Below are 22,029 nucleotides of genomic sequence, written 5' to 3'. Positions count from 1 at the left end.
GAGAAGATTAGTATTTCTACTGTGAGAGCCTTCAGTATTTGCTTCTCAAATAATATGGCCTCCGGGATTAAAATAACTATATGCCAACTCCCTTAGTGCCATTGAGATTGTAAATAACATATTTTTCCATTCAAGGCACACGTTTTAATAAGGCAATTTGAAACTGCTTTATAGGGCAGCTTTCCTGCCACATGAGTGTGTGTGTGTGTGTGTGTGTAATTGTATATAATTGTATATGTTGAGCGGATATGTGTGTGTGAAAGTTTATTTGCTTTAGATGAAAAATGTATTTAATATCTTACATGTTTTAAAGACACATGTGAAAAAGTAAACCTGCGTATTAATGAGACCCACCTTGCCTCTTCCTCCCCGCTCTCAGTGAAGAAAAGAGCACGATTTTAAAACAGAGGCACTGAATGTACTTTTGCGACTCATGAAAACCCCCCCAAAAACCCCAGAGAATTGCACGGAAAGTTGGTTAAGGGTCTGTTTCTAAATTATAGCTTGCATTTGCGGGGCAATGACCCACCCCTCCCTGTTGATAAATAATGACACATGACACAATATATAAGGTTAATGGACAGAAAAGGCCACAACTTTATTGGTTACAGATGATGAGCGGTATTGGCTTAGGCATTGGATCCAACTGACTATATCTGACTGCAGCTTGTGTGCTGGGAGTCCAGGAGGGGTTAACCACCAGTAGGGGGAGTCCTGCTGATGCACATCAACTAGCCGCTCCCCCTGGGGTCACCGATAGGGGACATGCCTTAGGCCCTAACCTCCCTAGGCTTCGGACAGGGCCACGGCCCCCGGAATCCTTTAACGGAATACCCTTCGATATGCGGGGCAGGTGATGGCACTACCTCCCCTCTCCTCTTTTACAGAAATATTCCAATGCCTAACCGCCAAACCAAGAGTTGTGACAAATTGCTACGAGGTAGGCGAAAAACCAAATGGCTGGTGCCAATTTGCCAAGTGGAAAAAAATCCTACCAGGCCCCTCAACGCTGCAGCTGGAACCCGGGAACAGTAAGATCTTCCGACTGCGCCCTGCCTTTATGGGGCAGGCCACACCCCCAGGCCAACCTGATTGGTCAGCCTGGCGAGTGAAACAGCAGGGATTCCCCCTATTGCACAGGGGCTGGGCACCCACCCCCTGCACTTGTGGGGAGGTTGTGACCGCCCGCAACACCACCTCCACATAAGACAGAAGTGGCCTTCTTGCAGGAAAATCATGCAAAAAAAAAAAAGATTGATTTTTGGCAGTAGTGTTTTCTTGAGCCATCTTAACTGTAAAAGGTGCACATGTAACATTGGTGAGAGGATCAGAACATGCTCATGGCTCTAGTTTTCCCAAAGACTAGGGAACAAAGCTGAGGGTGTGCATAGTGGGTGGGTGGGGAGGACACAGCAGGTGCCCAAGACAGTTGTTTCTGTCAGGGGCTTAGCATGTGCAGTGGTTCCTGGGGCATTATGTTAAATAAAAAGTGATTAAGATTTGGGCATAAAATATAAACTGATTGGGTCCGAGCTGGTTTGACTGACCGGGAAAGAGATCTTGGAACATGGTGAATAGTATTATGAAAAGATTGGCCTATGTGTGGCAGATGTTAAAAAAAAAAGTGGGGGGAGGCAGCACAATCCATGTTAGGGATTATTAAGAAAAGGGATTAAAAATACAACAGCCAATATCATGAAGTATTTATATATATAAAAAAAATCTATGGCATGACCATACTTTGTGTACTTACTGTTTTGGTTGCTGCGTTTCAAAAGGATATTGTAGAACCAAGAAAAGTGCCAAAATGGCAGCATAGATGCTTAGAGAGCTGGAACAATTGTTACAAGGAAAGGTTCCAACGTTTGTCTTTGGTTTTTTTAATTTAGAAAAATTGCCAAGTTAAGGGGATCAGGAACAAAATAGAAGTGTATACAATTGTGCATGTAGTTTCCTCCTTACAGGGCTACATTTCCCATCATTCTTAACTACAGTTCCCAGAATTATTTGAAGGTGGTCATGTGCTTTAAATGTATGGTGTGCATCAGCCCTTAGTGGCTTTTTTTTTAAGGGTAGGGCTTTAAAAGAGGATTAAGTAAATACATGGAGGATTAGACTGGGTAGCATATGTGAGGCAGTGCCATGGCCCTCGTGACCTTACGGTGGGCTCCTGGTTAACCATTGTGGGAAGCAGGATGCTGGACCAGATAGGCCTTTGGTCTGATCCAATTGGACTCTTCTTCTGTTCTTATATTCCTCTACTGTTTCTTTCCTCCTTGTTAAGAGTTTAAGCAGGCGATAACCAGAGAGGTGGCCTTTTCAGCCATAGTGCCTCTCCCCAGAACGGCTTGCCTGTTGCCAACTTTATTTTCTTTTAGACACTGAGTAGAACCTTTTTGTCTCCTATGTGTTCGTTTGTTTTTAACCTTTTTGGCATTTTGAAATGTTGCTGGTTGTTCTGTTTTTGTCTGCTGGGTTTTCAAAATTACGGTATAGGTATCTCGGTTTTGATACTTTAATAGTCCATATTACCATGGAACCAATTTAACTGAAGCGGTGTATAAATATGTTTAAGAATTTGAGCCCAAGTCTCAAACTGCATGCTCAAAAACAAGAATGGTTCTGAAGATCACTCCTCATTATTTAAAATATTGATTTCATGTTGCAGTTAATTTTCCAAAGTTCCTTAATTAGTGAGTGTATATAAGGATCGAGGATAATGTGCCCTTGAGCTCCCTGTGCTACTTTATTTGTGAGATTATGATACACATCTCAACCTCATTTAATAACTATCTTGCAGTATTTAATGTGTACTAATTACCTGTGAAACATATAATGCCATAAAGACTAATTTAAAATCTCTTGCTAATTTACTGTTAGTCTTGTCACCAGCAGATAGGGAACCAGGAGTGATACCAAATACCAAATACCCCATCACACCTGCTGTTCATGGTGTGCTAGGGTCAGTTTCGGGAGTTACAAAAAAGCACTGTAGCAGCCAACAAATAACTTACAGGCCAGAGATTCACTAGCATTGTCTTGCTGACTTATAGTAATTACTGAGTTGACATTTACCGGTACTCACTTCTCTTGGAACTTCCTGGCCTATCAGAGCACAAATTTCGTTCATTTTGACATTATTATTTTTTGTTTCTCCTTTTTCTTCATTTCTGCAGCCTGAAGAACTCACCAATGCACTGGAAATCAGCAATATTGTCTTCACTAGTCTCTTTGCCCTAGAAATGCTTCTGAAACTGCTTGTGTACGGCCCTTTTGGCTACATCAAAAATCCATACAATATATTTGATGGGATCATCGTAGTGATCAGGTAACTGGCCTGGAGTTGTCATTTTATGTGAGCGTGTAAAGTGATTTCTCCCAACTGGGCTGTTTAAAATAAAGCTGCATGAAAATAGTAAGGAACGTCTGAAATGTTTATGGGTGTCTCGGTTCTTTTGCTCTCTCTGTTAAAATATGTGCTCCAGAACTGCTGTGAAAACTTCCTAAAAACCAGCGCTATCTCCCGTCTCTCGTGATTATGTGCAACAGCACCGTTTTGATAACTTCTTCAGGGGAATTTCCTGCATAGGGGAACTACTGAACGGCATCTACTTAAATGCTATCTTCCTTCTTGTGGCAGCCACACACTGGGAATGGCAGCCAAGAATGCACCTGTTTTCTTTAGCGCATACTATCTTTTTAAAGTGCATGACAAAAAAAAAGATATTTCTATCTGCAGAACATTCCAGTTGAAGAGATAATTCAACATTTACCACTCATCCATTAAGTAAAGTATCCTCAAAGTGGGCTTATACCTATCTGGCTGCTTGTTTGGTTTTCAGGCACATGCAAAATATGTTAGGAGTGTATGCTGGCATAATTCTTTTTAATTCAAATGCAAGTTCTGGCATTTAAAATTTTCAGAAATCCTAAAGTCTTGGGGGGCGGAGAGAGCTGAAATACATGCAGTACTTGGTACCTTTGTCCACCTTAAACATTAACAATTTTAAAAAATGAAATGAGTTGTATATATAACTTTATTAGCTGTTAACATACCAAATTAGGAGCATTTGATATATTTATTAAATATTTTCCCCAAATCATAACTGCATATGTACCCAGTCTCAAAACGCGCATCAGTGCTATAGTAAACAAAATGAGATTGTTTGCACTTGGAAACAATATACATACAGAAGAATATAATACAGAAACAGAAGAAATTGATTTTTCAAGAGAGAAAGCTCAGAACAGCACAATTCTTGTGATGTAATTAAATTTCACAGATAACTTTGCAATAGGAAAATATGAGGTCCCCCCCCCTTCCTAGTATATAACAACATATTCAGTGTGTGTTAATACTGAGCCTTTAAAAAAAAAATCAGTAAAATGTATGTTTCTCCATTTACCCCTGGGCCTCCATATTTCTGCAGAAGATACTTGTAGGTCCCTATTATCTGAAGTTCTTGTCTCATGTAGTATGGAGCATCCTGTGAGCATCCCTGTTTCACACCTGCATTGCCACTGAGCTCTACTAGCTAGTTTGGACTATAGGCCTTCCCCACTTTTGCTATATGCACTCTATGCATGGATGTACTGCTTCCTCACAAGAACCCACTTAACATTATTCTTTTATCTTCTTAGTGTCTGGGAGATAGTGGGACAGCAGGGTGGAGGCTTGTCTGTTCTACGGACCTTTCGCCTTATGAGAGTCCTGAAACTGGTCCGTTTCATGCCTGCTCTCCAGCGCCAGCTGGTGGTGCTCATGAAAACAATGGACAATGTCGCCACATTCTGCATGTTGCTGATGCTTTTCATATTTATCTTCAGGTGGGTACTTAAACGATCCCCTTCATTCCCTTTTGAAGCCTGTTGTGTCTGTGCTTTGAGGTGGAATCGGCCAATATAAATTTATTTGCCATGGCAAAACAGTTCAAGTTGCTAAGATGGAAAGTGATTTAATGTACAGTGCTACAACTCTGCATATTTTGAAAATGGTAGTTATTTCTTTCCCCCACCTGAGTGGTGTAGTATGCTTCTACTTGTGATGGCTTTAACCTGAAACTCCCCGGGGCTGAGCAACACATTGGTTTGTAAGCTTGTGAACCCTCAAGAGTGCAACAGTCTTCATAGGAGAGTCTTCAAACTTTTTCGTTCCAACAAATGAAGCCTTATCATATATGAGCCTTCAGCTGCTAGTCACTCTCAGTGCTGAGAGAAAGTAGCTTGCTAAAAGCTGAATTCCCTTTTTCTTTGTCCTTCCATGAGTGGCAGGGTGCAGGAGTAAGGAACTTCACTCCAAACATTATTTGCTAAGATGGAAGAGTCTCTCTTCCAATACCATCTTGTTCTTCTTCTTTAATATGCTCATTTCCCCCTTTCGTTCAGTATTCTTGGGATGCATCTCTTTGGCTGTAAATTTGCATCGGAGAGAGATGGAGACACTCTTCCCGACAGGAAGAACTTTGATTCCTTGCTCTGGGCCATCGTTACTGTTTTCCAGGTAATGCAACCATTATGCCTAACAGTTATTTATTTCACAGGGTTTATATATTGGTTGATGGTAATCAAATCTCAAAGAGGTTTTAAAAAAATAATTCAAATTGGTTTACAGAAAGAATAAGCAAGCACCTATCTCCTGAAGAGATAACAGCTTGAGATTCTCCAAAATGTCATACTGAATGCTAAGAGAGAGCATGTGCAATTTTTTTTTCTTGAAAAAGAGGTGCTGGAACTCACCATGAATGTCTCCCTCATTCTCTTATAATGTCAATGGTGCCCACCTGAGAGGCTAAAATGGCAATGGCACCCACTGAGTTCCAGCTGGAAAGAAAGCCCTGGAGCCCTATAAGCATTTTGGGAGTAGGAGTGGGGAATGCCTGCTCATAAAATACAGAACCTACTTAAGTTTTGGTTTTCCAGATGCAGTTTTTAGAAACCAGTGTCTTTGCAGAATTTATGTTTTTGTTGTCTGAAATGCTGATGTGAACGGCAAGCTTTAAAATGGCAAAGAATTGAAATAATTATTTATTCAAAGAAAAAATATGCTTGTTCACTTCAACTGAGCAGGACAAACTAACTTTAAGAGAGTGCAAATGATCTGTGCTTCTGTCTCCCTTAACGTGCCCTCGCCTTTCTCCCCCAATCCAGATACTGACTCAGGAAGACTGGAATAAAGTCCTGTACAACGGCATGGCTTCTACCTCTTCCTGGGCTGCCCTCTACTTCATTGCCCTCATGACATTCGGAAACTACGTTCTCTTTAACTTGTTGGTTGCCATCTTGGTGGAAGGTTTTCAAACAGAGGTAACGCCTTGAATAACTTATTTATCTCATGCTTACTATTATGTATTACGGAGGATTTAGAACCCCCCATTATCTTATGAGTAGATCTGGCAAACAGAACACAAGGGAACATGTAGCACTAACTTTGCCTTCCTTAACAAATACTTCAGTATAAACCAAACTCTTTAACTTCTATCAAAGGCTAAACTGAAAATAGCCAGCATTATTATAGATGCAGAATTCGTGCAATAACTACTGGATGGAATGAATGCAATGCCAGTGCCTTTGAACCAGGCTTTGTTGCATTTAGGAGCCAAATTAAAAGCAACCCCATAAAAGCATGGACAAAGTTGGAAGAGGAATGATGTTGGTGCCTTTCCTGCTGTTGTTCCTTAGTGAATGTCTTTCTTCCTCCTTAAGTGCAACACATTGGCATATATTTTTTCAGTTCCGACCTACCCCCGATCTCTATGGACCGATTTGCTAGAAGCCGGATCTTTTGCTAACTAAACTTCCTCAATGTCACCATCTGCAGGCAGCTGGAAAGCAAATCTTTGAACAGAGTTTGGCCTCCATGTTTTACTGGCAGGCTGGTTTATAACGTAGCTGAGTCCTCTTAAAACTAGCCCCCAAGCAGTTCTCCCTGCAGCTGGGGATGGTGGACAAAAATTTAGTCTCAGAGCAGTAAACTGTCATAGTGAAGGTTGAAAGGCAACATTATTCTGCATGACTTCCCAAGCATGCCTTTGATCTTGGGCTTTGTTCAGCAGCGTCTAGTGGTAGCATGGGTTCTAAATTAAAGTGTTGTTGATAATATAGATGTGACAGGAGAATAACAACCATGGAGGTCTGTCACCTTTTTGCCATCATATTCATTCACACTATAAAAACCCATTTAGAAACGCTGCTGTGCTTTTTATTTCTTTCTTTCAAGTGCAGTTTAAGGAAAAGATTTATGGGGGCCTCTTAGGGCAATGCAGCTGGAGTAGCTGTTTATTTGGTTTTAATCACATCTTTCCGAAGTGCTTTTATTTCATTTATGTCATTTCTGCTTGGTATCATGCCCATGTCTCCATGTAATAGTATTTTTTTCATCTTCGATAACCTAGGAAGGGGTCATTGCACCAATCCTTTCTTTCTCAAGGAGTGGGAGATATATCACACTTCAGGCAGTAAATGCACAGCCACCTCCTGGCTCTTGCCCAAATGGTTACAGGATTCTTTACTCTTGAGTGTGTTGGTCCTAGCAAGTCTACCTGCCTAGAATGTATCTTGCTGCTAGTTATTGGTTTGGTTTGGTTTGGTATTGGTTTAATATGAATGGCCTGAAATTAATATGGTGCCCAGTACAATTTTCTAGAGAAAGCGATGCCAGAACTCACCATGAACACTTCCATTGTTCTCTTATAATGGCAATGGCACCCACCTGAGAGGTGCCAAAACTGAGTTCTGGTGAATTACAGCTGGAAAAAAAAGCCCTGGTGGTACCCTTATGTCTAAAGGACACATGAGTGTAGCCCGGGGGCAGCTGCCCCCCTAAATCAGTCAAAATCAAAACAAATCTGAGGTTCTCCCCACCCCCAACAAACATACTGGCTATGCCCATGAAAGGACAAGTATAGAACACAAACAGGTTTGCTATTTCTTTGCGGTCGGGATGTCCCCTGAAGTGAGTCAGCAAAACTATGAGTTCCTACACAGTTTACACAGATTTAGGATCTGTCCTTCTTTCTTAATTTTCGTTCTATTTAAAAACAAATCAAACAGCCTTTGAGTTTCATTCGGGCTTTTCCTTCCTTACAACGTGCTTTGCATACAAGTAATTCTCTTTCAAATAAAGTAGCAAGGTTTACTGCTGTCTTTTCGCGTGAACCTTTTTTTAAAAAAAGAAACCCTCAAATAATTTTTGCTCCTTTAAGTCCCCCGACCCATCCACTTACTTGAGATTTCTCTCTGAAAACTTCTCTCAATGTTGTGGTTGGTTTTATTTTTGTGATCCTCAAGTGCCTTTCTTCAACTCTGGAAACACTTTGTTAATTTTAGTGCCTGACTGTGCAGGACCCTTTCGTTGCTAAGCAGCAGGCAAACATACAAAGGAACGGGGCTGCTCTAAAACACACACACACACACACACACACACACACACACACACACCTTTAAAACATAAGCCTAGCTGGTGCCTCATGCAAGATGCACACATAACACGTTCCCTGCAGCATGCAAGTGGGCTATTTATTTATTTATTTAAATAATTTTGTGTCTGAACTTGCAGCAGTTGAAATTTGTGCAATAAGAGGAGTGCGACTCTGTTTGACAGAGCTAGTAATGCAAAAATTACTCACTGAGCTGTCAGGTCTGTACCCTGGGGGATATATCTGGTGGGGGGGGGGCATGGGCTTCTGGTGAGAGAGCTTTCTGTCGGAGATAAAGCTTCTCTCCTGAGGGACTTCATGATAATATTATCTATGAAGCAATTATTCCACTGGTAATCTTTTCATGTTACCTACAGTTTCTGTGCTTGTCTCAGGCAATCCTTAGTGGCTGGCTCATCTCATATTCCTCTTTTGTGTCAGTTATTCCTTGAACTTGTACCCTACCACAAAACAACCTATGAGCAAAGGAATGGTAGCTGTGTGTAAATAATTAAGATTCATAATAGTAGTCATACTGTGCCTAAACTATGTGTGGGAACAGAGCCTGAGAAAGGAAGAGGGAAATTATGAGCTACTTTACACATCTCTTGGTGGCACTTTTGGAATGGGTTGGCCATGCCTTATACTTAAAACACACTTCTATCACAAAATTGTCCTTTAAAAAAAACAACCCACACTTTAGCATTTTCTGGCTTATCCTTGTGCTTTCCATTCTGCAAGTGAGTTTGATAAGAGTTTAGATTGAGCAGCTAATATATGTATGTTTTACTATTCTGCTTAGGTTTAAATTTTTGACCAGTCATCCTTTCAATTAGTTCTAACTTACTGATATCATCACCCTGGAAATTAACCGTACTGTCACCAACTATGGCAGGCAAGAGAAAATTAAATCCTTAGCTAACAAATTGAAACTTGCATGAAAACCTTGCCTGTTTGTGCAACAAAGTCAGACTGATTATGTCCAACATATCCCCACCCCCACCCCTTGGACAGCAGACACATACCGGTACCCCTTTCTATATCAAAACCTTAAAGGTGGTTTACTATGTGGCATTGGGAGCTTCTGCTTGAGAAACACACTTGACCTTATGAAACAGATATAAAAATGCATTACTGTTAATACTGTGCTAAAAAAACTTGTTAACATATCCAAAAAAGCAATAAATGAAAGAAGAATTCTTTGGAACTCTTAATTTGAAGGTAAGGCTGATTTTTTCCCCCATGAAGGATGTTCAACAGCTTGAACTATCCTTTGTACAGAGCAGCTATGAAGGCATCAGACAACTCAAGTGTAGTGTGACCTGTTCCACTGCTTCTCCTTGAAACGAAATTGACCCCAATGGGTGCCTTCCCTTTTCTCTCACTTTCCCCTTTTTGTTTCCATCCTTTTTATACCGATATCTTTCCCCCTTTTGATCCACACTCTCAATTTTGATGTTGAAATTTGTAAAACCTGTAAACCCGCCTTCCCTTCCTTCCCTGCCCCTTTCCTCACCCTCCTTCCTCATTTTTACTTCAGGAAATCACCAAACGGGAAGCAGCGAGTAGGCAGTTAAGCTGTATTCAGCTGCCTGTCGACTCGTCAGTGGTATGTAAGACCTTGGCATGAACACCCCAAACTTCGTCTGATAGTTGTCTCTCTCTCTCTCTTTTTCTCTCATTCTCTCCCTCTGTGGTGAACAATCACATCATTGCCGCTGTTCTCATCATGGTAGCTGTTTGGTTTTGGACTTGTTGTTGTTGTCAAGTTAGCCTTGATTTAAAGTCTCTTCATTCTTTGAGGGAATTAACAGAGTCCCCTTAATAATTGAGAACCTGTTCTGGATTCCTTCCTTCCCTCCTACTGAGATTTTTCTTCACAAGCTTCTGGTTTCTCCCTAAAAGGTAGATGCCATTTTAAATAATATTTGCATATGGAAGTTCAGTTTCATGCCTTGGCCAGTGCTCTCCAAGCCCTAGATAGGCTTGCGCGACATGCTGCCTTTGACTCCATGGATCCAGGTTTTGATTTCAGTCGGGATCACTGGGATTTGCTTGCATTTACTACGCTAATGCACTTGCCCTTATGCATGTAGATTTGTTTCACGTTCATGGAGAGATACAAATTGTTATATCTAATTTCTCAATATAAAATTGTTTTATCTACTTACTACCAGGGGTGTACTAGCTTAGGCCCAGAGGCAATTCAAATCACTAAGAGATTGCCCATTGGATTAAAGTGAATTCTAAGATAATGTGATCCATATTGTTTTCAACATATTCTTGATCTTGCACAGGGTTTACAAACAGGATGTTAACTGCTTTGCACACCACACCCAGTTCTTGTTAAAAGAAAGAGAGAGAGAGAGAGAGAGATTAGAGAAACCCCTCAAAGACAGAAGAGACTTAAAATCAAGCACGTTTTGTGGATACTCGTGTGTGAGACAACTCTGTTCTGGAAAAGTCAGTGCTAAAATCGAGGCAGCTGCAATAAATGCTGGTGTCTTTAAAACAAAAAACAAAACGGCAGATAACTTTGGCAATAACCTCTGAGCGAAATCCCCCAGTCAAGGGTATGTAGGAAAGGTCAGAATAAGTTTTAATACTCCTACTCTATGATGTGCTGATGGACCTAAATCCTAACAATGTTCTGCATCCTAACAATGTTTTCTTTATATTTAAAAAAACCCCAGAATGATGACACAAAAGCTATGTCAAATGTTGACATACTAAAAGTCTACAAGGCTGCATTTAATTCTATGAAATCAAGCACTTCATAAATTGTGCTTCCCTTTCCCACAGCCTATTCCTGCCATGTGTCTATCCTTTCCCATTTTTTCTCCATTTCCATTCCGCATTGGAAACAGCAGCTTTTATTTAGATGAAAAGCCTCTTCTTTTATAGCCAGATACTGCCTTCCCTACATATTGTATATCTCTAATACCCTGTAGGCCATCTCAGAGTACTTGTGCTTCTAGAAAAAAAAAAGATTCAAACTCTGCATTCACTCATACGATGCCTTTTTCACCCAGAAAGGCAAACTGGGAGTGCAAAAACAGGTAATTTTTATTGGAACCCTGGTGGGTGATGCTTCTCTGCGGCTAAACTTAGTGCTTAGTGTACTGACAAAGGTGCTGGTGTATTATTTGGCAGGGATGCTTTATTTCAAAGAAAACATGGGGTTTGGTGCTGCAGGGCTGGAGGATAAAAGTATCCCCCCCCCCCCGTTCTTTATTTATATTTTTAGGAACTCAAACTAAATCATGAAAAAATATAACAAATTTTAATCTGAGGATCTTAATCCAGCTTCACTCTAAAAACCACCAAGTAGTTAATCGATTAACCTCTCTTTTATTCATACTTTTCCACATACATAGTGGTTTGGCTCTAGACCATAGCTGTCAACCTTTCCCTTTTTTGCGGGAAATTCCCTTATTATAGCATTGGGAAACAGCAGGGAAGGTTGACAGCTATGTATATAGCAGTGGGGAACAGCAGGGAGGGTGCTAGACATTTGTGCTAACATAGTTGCTTGCAATGTGATATTTTAGGCAATGTCATATCGTGCTTTAGCATATTTCCTCATCCAAAACACTTTACAGTGGTACCCCGGGTTACGTACGCACGGAAAAAACAAAAAACATGGAAGAAGCACGATTTGAGCGCTTCTGCACATGCACGAAGTGCGCAGAACGCTTCTGTGCATCCGGGGGTTGCGCGTGCTCTGGAAACACTTCCAGGTTGTGGGCGTTCGCAACTCGAACGTCCGCAACACGGGGTGTGCGTAAGCCGGGGTACCACTGTATTTTTTTGAAGCAGCAAGGCACATATCTGAACAGGAATTTCTCTCATTTTTGCTTGAAGCATTAGTGAGAAATTGGAATTGCAGAAAAATGGACTGCCAAACTGAAAAAAACCCACCCATGGAGTTATTTCAGGAGTTTACCAGGTTTCAACCTAGCCCATCATACTCCTGTATCATATTATATTCATTTTGAAGCATATAAACACAGCTGACCTTTTCGGGATAATTAAGTGAGCCATTTATCTCCACTAAATAGCATAATAATTTATTGTTGAGGAAACATATTTAATGCATTGGCTGATTGAAAGGAGCAATGCAGCTATTTTACAGCAATGCTATTAATTCTGGGCATCATCTCAACAGGGGGCAGCTTCAGTTAAGACTCCATACTTTAAATCTCAAGAGATAACAAAATTGATAAAGATGATACCTTATGCTGGACCAAATTCTGGTGTTAAGAGATCAGTTGAAGGTTTGTGATACTTTTGCATTTAAACTGGGGGTGGAGAACCTGTAGCCCTCTGGAAGTTACTAGAAGGCTACCAGGTAAAATAAAAATAAAAAGGTAAAACTCCCACCATCGCTGACTATTGGCCATGCTAGCTAGGGCTGATGTGAATTAAAGCCCAACAAAATCTGAAAGGTTTGAGATTCACCACCGTGCCCTGACTTAAAGTAATAAGCATTTGATCAAGTAAGAAACGCCACCCTGTCCTTGCTTATTGCTATGCCTCTTGTTATCTGTGAAAGCATGGTTAAATCATATCTAATGAATTGGTCCATTAATTGTGGAGATTAATAGATTACTGCTTCTAATCCTGTTTTAATTATAGTCTTAAATAAATCAGTTCATCTTTAGTATACTGTTGGGAAACTTTCCAAGAAGAGAAGTCAGGTTGATTCTGTGTCACAAAAAAAATCTAATTGGTTTAAGTCCCTTTTAACGGAATACATTCCTTAACAATCCTCACCTACCATAATAGGGGGAGACTGAATATTTCTAAGTAGACCTAATGCCCTACATACAGACCTGGTGAAGATGCAGGATTTTGTGTTTATGTGTACTCTCTATTTTGATGAAGAAGCATCTTTGAGGAAAAAGTTCAAAGCTTGATTGGAGAAGAAATACATTATGTGCTCATCTACATAAACAGTCACAGGCACTTAATTAGAGAAAATAAAGGTCATTTATGTTGATGATGTGTCCTGTACTCTTTAATCAGGCAAAAATTGTTTTCAAAAGCTAGTCATTTAACATTATCCTCCCAACTACTGCCCATTCTGCTTTTCATGTTTCGCCCAAGCACCAAATGTCATCAGGGCGAGCCAAGGCTTTTTAGAACAGCAATGTAGACTTTGTTGTACTTTGCTGTGGTAGTTGCCTTACTTTAGCTAGAAAATTAGGAAAGTAAAAATTTGCTTGGCTTCTCTGTTATCGCTGCCTCAACGTCTTCCACTGATCACATCAAACTCACTGGAGACTACTCTTCTCCGGAATTATGATTTCTTCAGGAAATCAGACTGGAATAATTATTGTATATGCTGTTCCTGGCTGATATTTTTGGGTTATAACACTCTCCCATCTACCAGCACATGTGCCAGTGAATTGGATCAGAGGACTGAAGGGGAAGGTATTGAGGGCCCTGATCTTAGAAACTTATCAGTGAAGCAAATGGCAAAGGCTAATGAGCAAGTGAAATATTTAACATGGAATTGGAAGAACCTCTAGGCCAGCCTCTAATAGGGACAAGCTTTTTGTCAGCTTCAAGCTTCTAATTTGTTAGGCAGGACTTGCCCATGTGGTAAAACCCCGTTGCCTATAACCAAGTGATCCAGATCTTACCATTTCAGTCATGTAGAACCATGTCACTGCTCTTCATTGGCAACCAGATAGGATATATATATTTACTTCAAGCCATTCAAATAAATGAATTCACACTACTAATCAACTGATTGTACCAGTCTACAGGTGAAACTCGGAAAATTAGAATATTGCGGAAAAGTTCATTTATGTAAGCAATTGTTTTCATGAGCTACTGGAGTTTAATATATGAGATAGACTCATGACATGCAAAGCGAGATATGTGAAGCCTCTATTTGTTATAATTGTGATGATTATGGCGTACAGCTGATGAAAACCCCAAAGTTGAGATTGTTAATTTGGGGTTCTCATCAGCTGTATGCCATAATCATCACAATTATAACAAATAAAGGCTTGACATATCTCGCTTTGCATGTCATGAGTCTATCTCATATATTAGTTTCAACTTTTAAGTTGAATTACTGAAAGAAATGAACCTTTCCACGATATTCTAATTTTTTCAAGTTTCACCTGTAAATTTTGTAAAAGTCTATCTTTATTATTGAACTTGTATTCTACCCTTCCTCCCAAAGGATAGCTAACAATAGAAAGTGTCCTCCCCCCCCCCAAAAAAAAGGTTTTCACTGCAGATTTTTGTATTGTTAACTATTTTTGAAAAAGCTGCATGCAGTAATCAGATTAGAGGCTGCCCACTTAGTTGGACTTTCTGTGTACATATTCCCATTTTCCAGTATCGTCACCCATATTCCCTTACCCACTGTAATCACCAAGATACATTTTCAGGTTCCTGGTTAAAATCTTGATTATTTTATATATTATCAATAATGGTAATAATTAGTGAATCACCTTCCATGTATATGTCTCAATGCAATTTGCAAACATATTATTAAAAAATCAATTTAAGCAAGAACCATTTTGACTTCCTGTGAATGTAGGTGTATGAGGAATTTGTCTGAATAGCCAGGGAAGTAAGTTAAGAGAGTCTAGTTTTACTTGGCCAATAGAGCATTTAGCTGTGTTTCGGTCTGAGATTCCAACTGATGGAGGTTAAACAGTTTGTTCCTGCCCCATTCAGGTCTTCAGCTGCTTTTGAATAAAATGTAGCCTCTCTGCCCTTCCTGAAGGATTACTGCATAGTGAATTGATGTGCTATCAATATATGCATGCATCATTTTGTTGAAGGTGATGTCCCATTGTGGTAACAATTTCAGTGGAACAGTGGATATCTTGTTGGGTGAAAGGACCCTTTTATTCAGAAGGGGAATCCTGAGTTAACTTTCGCTTTTTCATCCTGCTTGCTAAGGCACTTTGTTTTGATCTAGGGTGATGCTACTAAATCTGATTCTGAAGCGGAGCTTTTCCCCCGTAGTCTGGAAGAAGACTGTGGGCTTAAGAACTTTTCAAATCCAGCCTGTAAGTAGCTGCTGCTCCTTCAAGTAGAACTGTTTTTCATTTTAGTATGAATAGCGGGTGTTGTTTTTCTTGAACTTCTAACTCCAGAATAGTCTCATTTTGAACTAAAGTGATTTTGATTCAAGAGAACATAATTGAATGATTGTAATCAAAAGAATTCAGGAAGGACAATCCTGTTTGGTGGCCTTAAAAAATTCATACATGACTTACAGACCATTAGCTTAATGGGCCAGTCTCTTTCCCTTCTCATGGTGGGGGGGTGTAGGGAAGAAGACTTGATACTGCTATATATCAGCTGGGACCGATGGGTATTGCAGTCCAACCTCATCATGACATCAGGTTGGAGAAGGCTTCTGTACGTATGTTGCTCCTTCCCCCTGCCCAAGCTGCTTACCTTTAAGGGTGCCGTTAAAGACTATCCACCAGAAAAAGGAGACTGGCCTTGTTGGTATCTCAATGGGAATGGAAGAAGCAGAGCACTGCTACTTGTAATTCATGTGTATTTAGGAAAAGTGATCAGAGGTAAATGAAAGAGAGTAGAGTACAAGAAGTGTATAAACAGAAAAACGTGAAACTCATATTATACCAGGGTGGAAGAGATGAGGAGAAACCCCTTTAGATCAGAAGCACATGGCATCAAGTTGGCCTCAAGACCTTGACACATGGATTCACGTGCCTCCACCCTTAGGGTATGACCTAAACGTCCTTTGTTTTTTCTCAGTGATGGCTCTTTGTGACCACCCAGAGCTAAAGAAGAGCTTAACACCTCCACTCATCATCCACACCGCCGCTACACCAATGCCCATGCCGAAAAGTGCCATCTATGGGGAAGCGGCTCAAGGCTATGATTCCCGAAGAGCTAGTAGCATCTCCATGGATCCTAATACATACGATCTCAAATCTCCGGTATGTGAGTTGTCTTTTATGTCATGCTGTTTGTTTCTTGTCTTAGCGGTTGTTTCCAAGGGTGTGACATACCAGAGCACCTACTGCGATGTTGAGCTGATGCCATCCGTTTGATGGCTTGAGGCCTTGCTAATTGAGTGCAGGCCCCAGGTGGTTATTGTTTAGCATCTGGCTTGGTTTTCTTACCTGTTCTTTGCTGCTTTGCCCCAGGTGAGCGCCCGGAGTTCCCCACACAGTCCTTGGAGTGCTGGAGGTAGCTGGAACAGCCGCAGGTCAAGCTGGAACAGCATTGGGCGGGCTCCCAGCTTAAAACGTCGCAACCAAAGTGGAGAGCGCAAGTCACTTTTGTCCGGGGATGGCAAGCAGAGTTCAGAGGAAGGGGAAAGCTCTGATGAAGAGCAGTCCAGTCGGACTGGGAGCATTAATGGCACTATACCTCACCGCATTGAGTCACTGGAAACCAAAGGCTCTTTTGACTTCCAGGATACCCTTCAGGTGCCTTCTCTATACCGGACCAGCAGCATACACAGTAGCCACACCTCCGCATCAGAGCACCAAGACTGCAATGGTAAAACAACCTCCAGAGTTCTGATACAGCAGCTTCATTTGGAAGATCCACTTCCTGAATGTGATGATATGGATGATGAAGGCAACTTGGTAAGTGAGAGCCAGCGTGCCTAGACCCTTTGCTTCAAAGGGTTTAGAAGAGAGGGGGAAATTCTGCTTTTTCTTTAATTGTTGGCTTGTTTTTTAATGAGCACAAAACATCACTAGAATCCATGTTTGTCAAGTAATAAATCCATTTGGGGCCATGTCTCATTCAGTCACTGGAACTGAAAGCATTTAATCAAGAGAAGCCATAGCAGTCCAATGTAAGATGTGCGCATGATCTGAGGCCCTGATTACACATTATGTTAAGTGAGTAGCACACAATGCTATCTGTGAAAGGCATAATTTTCATTGGGACTGCAGCATGCAGTGAGGGGAGGTTTATTTAACACTGTATCCAATGTAGTCCCCTTAAAAATCCCCCCATAAGGAAATTACCTTATGGGGGGGAGCTCCTGTTGGCACCAGTGGCTCCCCCTACCCTCAATCCCTGTAGGAAGCCCCTGAAGTAACCTATAGAAATCCACCTCCACTCCAAGTTAGAGGCTGGATTGGAGGTGGTGGTGTGAGAGAAAATGCTGTGGCATACCAGGTTGCTGTGTGAGTTTGACATGATGTGGTTTTTATCCAGCACAAGCCCAATGTCTGCATATTGCGAAGCATGAAATCACAGAGGGAGGGAGGGAAGCTAAATCTTGTCCTTTTGCCATGCATGCCCTTCCGTTCCCTTGCTAGACTCCTTCAGAATTTCCAGAAGTCATTCAGAATTTACTGTGGGTCTTCATGGGTAGCCAGCCCAGACTGTGGTAAGTCTAACATTCGCAAGTGGATTATCTTCAGCTATTCAGTGTGCATTGTTAGGAGAGAAAAAACAACAGAGAGTGAGAGAAATTTCCCTTTTTTCAAAGACAGAGCTATATCCTGTGCTCAGTTTCAAGTGGATGATTTCTGCTTCTATATATTCCCTTTAGAGATTCCTAAGGAAGGAGAGAAATTGTCCTATTAGCCTCAAATTATAAAGAGGCAGTACTCTAATGAATGTTGCTCTTTCCTAGGCCATGGAGGCCATTTAGAAAACGTTAGTTAAAAGGAATGGGTGGGGGTAAAACAGGAGAAAAATCAGCTGCAGTTTGGAGCTGGATAGACTGATGAGGCTAAGTTATCTCCGTATCTCTGCTTGCCAATGAATACCCACAGTTAGAACAGGGGCATACAGCCAGACTTATGTAAATTCAGGTGCAGCTCCTGAGCACACAGAACAACACATACATACAGCTGATTCCAAAGAAGTAAACTGCAAGCTGACAGGCATCTCCTTCAACTCCATCAAGTGCAGTTAGAGAGATTGCACAGAGCATCCATTAGGAAGGAACAAGGCCTCTGGGCACCCAGAAGATGCAGAATGTGACTAATCAAATCAAAACCTGCAGACATCGTTCCTTGTATAGCCTTGGCTCCTGGAGGGGCATACAAGGACTCTTGGGACCATCTCTTCTCTGCAGTACAGGTGAAAAACATGACATGAACATCTGCAACTATCAGAAATAAATTCTAGAGAAGTAGATGCGTTGGTACATAGCTGTAAAAATAACAAGTTTTGTAGCCCCTTTAAGACTAATAAATTGATTGTGACATGAGCTTTTTGTAAGCATCCTTAAGGATGTGGAAATAGATGAGTTTGTTGTATGTGCATGTGAGTAGGGAGGTAAATAGATAATCCACCCATACATAGGACCAGCGAATGAGTGAGGGGGACAATCTTGCAAGGTGAAATTATAACAGGAATGAACACATGCAAAAAGCAGAGCTGCCATGCATGAACCAATAATTTGAAGCAAAATCGATTCGGTCACAGGGTGTCCACAAACCTACGAACAAGTCTAGCTATTGTAGGATGGATCTCGGTTTGCATGATACCAGATGTGAGATTAGCATGTATCATGGTGTGTACCAAATTAAACAAACGAACAAAAAAATAAAAATCCACTATAACACCATAAAATTACAAAGTACATTGTCAAGTGACCAACAATGAATAAAATCATTTCTCTAAAAATGCTTGACAGAAGATGTGAGAATTGTAGGTGCCTGTCTAATTTCAATAGGGAATATACAGTATTCCAAAATGCTGGTGTCACTGTGCTTAAAGTCTTGGTTTGAGTAGCAGACCATCAAATATATGGCAGCTGTGGGATAGTCAGGACGGCTTCTCTGTGTGTTTACTTTGGTTTAACCACTGAATAAGAAGGAAGCTGGTAAAAATTGCATTGGGCCTCATCTGCATGTTGCAGTAAACCATAGTAAATGGTTTACCATGAACTCAGCAATATTGCCTGCTTTGCTCCTCCTTGCTAGCGTACAGGAGAAAGAAACCATGATCCTAAGCTAAGTGTTGAGTCCAAACCAGGGATTGTGGTTTGTTTGCTCCAAGTAAATCAGAATCAGTAAGTAAATAACAAACCATGACTCTAAACGGCTGCAATTAGTCTTGCAGGGAAAGGCCTTTCCCTGCAAGACTAATTGCAGCCGTTTAGAGTCGTCTACAGGTTTTCCACACTTATCAGCCTATCACCCATTCCCACCACCCTTCTGAGTAATACCCCTCCCCACTCCCCCACTATATTTAAGGATCTGGTGACTTCTGTTTCAGTGTATCTGAAGAAGTGTGCATGCACACGAAAGCTCATACCAGGAACAAACTCAGTTGGTCTCTAAGGTGCTACTAGAAAGAATTTTCGATTATGATTTTAACTGTGCAAATGCATTCAACATGCACATTTTGTGTTATGTAAAAAGGAGCTGAGGGGAAGCTTGAGCAGTTTCAGGACCATTGGCAGCTGAAACTAGCTTAAATGACTTCTCTGAAGCTATTATTTGCATTGCAAGGAAAATCTCAACTGGAGTGAAACAAAAAACTTGTGTTACTTGCCCATATGAAGGTTTTTCTTTGCATCTTTGTAAACTTAGAAACTTGGACCCATCCCATTATACCCTTACTCTCAGCAGACATTACATGTTCATTGGGATCCCACCTCCAGCTTTACTTCTGTGACCCATTAAAACCTGTGGTTATTCTGGTATTAAGTTCTTGCATTCAAGGTTGCAGAAAATTGTTGCTTTAAAAAAATCAATTTCATAAGTCTTTGAACAGTTGGTTTTGCAAAGCTCTGGGACTTGTTCTTAACCTTGGATAGTTAAACAAAGGTGGCCACTTTTTTCTGTAAGCTTTTCCTTGTTCCCTCCTTTTTATACATTTTTTTTCCATTTTTCAGAAACCTATATGTCATTGGCCTTAAGTATACATTAAGAATATTGGACAGCCCCAATCAGGGGGTTATCAGTACTCTTACTTAATGGAATCACTGAGCCGCCTTTCCAAAACCCCGACTGTCATTCCTAAGTAAAACACCAGTTGATATCAAAGGGAATGTAGTCCTTGGATAGACATATATTCACATCTGCATCCACAGGGACTCTGCTTGCATTTGTACATTACAGATTCCCTTCATAATATTTACTATCAAATGTGTTTGTTACAGTGTTCTTTTCTTCCACATCTATATTCATACCGACCAGGTGTGTCTTCTGAAGTAGATGTGATTAGAATAACATAATTGAGCCATCTCTTTGAACATAATGTGAACTTCAGAAGCAATCAAGCTGATTGTAAGCAAGCCTCCATCTCTGGCCTCTGCAGAGAAAGAATCTTATGGAAGGGGGAGAAGGACTCTTTTGAAGGGGGGGAAAGCCCAGCAAAATCTAGATGTAGACCAGCTTTCTCTAGGCCAGCTCAACACTCTCATTTCAATTTTTATTTTGTTACCTTTCTTTTAATTCCTTTGTCTCAGTTTGCCCCTGAAAGAAGACTGTTCATAAGCAAATATTTGGCCCAGTCCTTTACCCTCTCCTACTGAGCAGGCGGTATGGAAAGTGAAATAATCCCCACACACACACACATTTTCTCAAAGCCCTTTGCCTGACTTGCTTGAAACAATTACACAAACTCAAAATATCTCTGGCATTAAAATTGGACAAAAGGGAGATATAAAGGGGCATTCTAGGCTGCTGACACATTCTGATTTAACTACAAAGCCTCAAGATAAATACCAAGCAATGCTTTGAATAGCTGATGCTTTTGGAACCCATCCAGATTACAAAATTATCTGGACCAAGTTATAGCTATTACTAGATGTCTCGAGGGAAGCCTTCTAGCTAGGACTTGTGGACATAACATCTTTAAATAACCCTGCCTAATTAAGGCTTTTTTCCCTGGTATTTGGGAATCAGGTGATACATAGTAGATGTAGCCCATCAATGTATTGGGGAGGGGAGGGGAGCAGAGCGATTCCCTGTAGTAAAAAAGAGATTCACGTGTTCTCTAAACAAAACATAGATTTAACTGTGGAACAGAGAGGCAAGGATCAAGAATAAATTTGTCCTTGTTATCTGAACTGTTCTTACCTTGCTTGACAGGTAGTTTTCTCTTTCCTTAGTTCAGTTTGTCACAGAGCATTTTCATTACAATAGGATTCTTCCACCTATTACCTGCGGCTGATGAGATTCCTAGCAGTGCTCATGACAATGCAGAATAGATTTTTTTTCACTTATTCCATTCAATTATACTGACCGATCTAGTTTTTACTGTCCAAATGACCATATAAGAAACTCACCTCTGCTTATTTTTTAAAGAAATGCTAGGACTCATAGAAGGAGCTAAGCAATTATGAATAGTGCTGAAGTGGGGGGGGGGAACATTCGCTGCTCCTTCTGGACATTGTTGCCAATGTCAAATGGTGTGTGTGTGTGTGTGTGTGTGTTTGTGTGTGTGTGTGTGTGTGTTACAATTACTTCAAAAGTGCTCGGTTATTCAGAAAGCATTGCCCTCCCTCTGAATTTAACAGTTTATGCCCTTGGTGATGTCAGCGTACTACCAAATTTGACCGGCTTAGTCAAATGCTGTGTGACATCATCTCATTTGCTGTATGAACCCCCATTGTCTAGAATTGCTATATTACTGATCCAGGAAAATGTTGCTGCTGTATAATTAGTAGAAAAATGCA

General features: G+C 40.8%; 1 protein-coding gene across 16 annotated transcripts in view; it reads left to right on the top strand.

Moving 5' to 3' along the window:
- The window catches only part of CACNA1G (calcium voltage-gated channel subunit alpha1 G), a 323,466-nt gene that overhangs the window by 226,655 nt on the left and 74,782 nt on the right, over positions 1-22,029 (top strand). For 12 of the 16 annotated variants that reach the window (XM_033139207.1, XM_033139210.1, XM_033139196.1 and 9 more), the window contains exons 10-17: positions 3,177-3,328; positions 4,642-4,827; positions 5,386-5,500; positions 6,148-6,303; positions 9,955-10,023; positions 15,364-15,454; positions 16,176-16,360; positions 16,571-17,017. In XM_033139207.1, coding sequence (XP_032995098.1) covers positions 3,177-3,328; positions 4,642-4,827; positions 5,386-5,500; positions 6,148-6,303; positions 9,955-10,023; positions 15,364-15,454; positions 16,176-16,360; positions 16,571-17,017 — 1,401 coding nt within the window. The remainder of the gene's footprint in view (positions 1-3,176; positions 3,329-4,641; positions 4,828-5,385; positions 5,501-6,147; positions 6,304-9,954; positions 10,024-15,363; positions 15,455-16,175; positions 16,361-16,570; positions 17,018-22,029) is intronic. The other 4 variants (XM_033139211.1, XM_033139202.1, XM_033139201.1 and 1 more) reach the window with 1 other exon arrangement.

The sequence above is a fragment of the Lacerta agilis genome, chromosome 2, assembly GCF_009819535.1.
Source record: "Lacerta agilis isolate rLacAgi1 chromosome 2, rLacAgi1.pri, whole genome shotgun sequence".
Taxonomy (NCBI): Eukaryota; Metazoa; Chordata; class Lepidosauria; order Squamata; family Lacertidae; genus Lacerta; species Lacerta agilis.
Note: the sequence above shows the minus strand (reverse complement) of the source record. Positions and strands in the feature narration are given on the sequence as shown.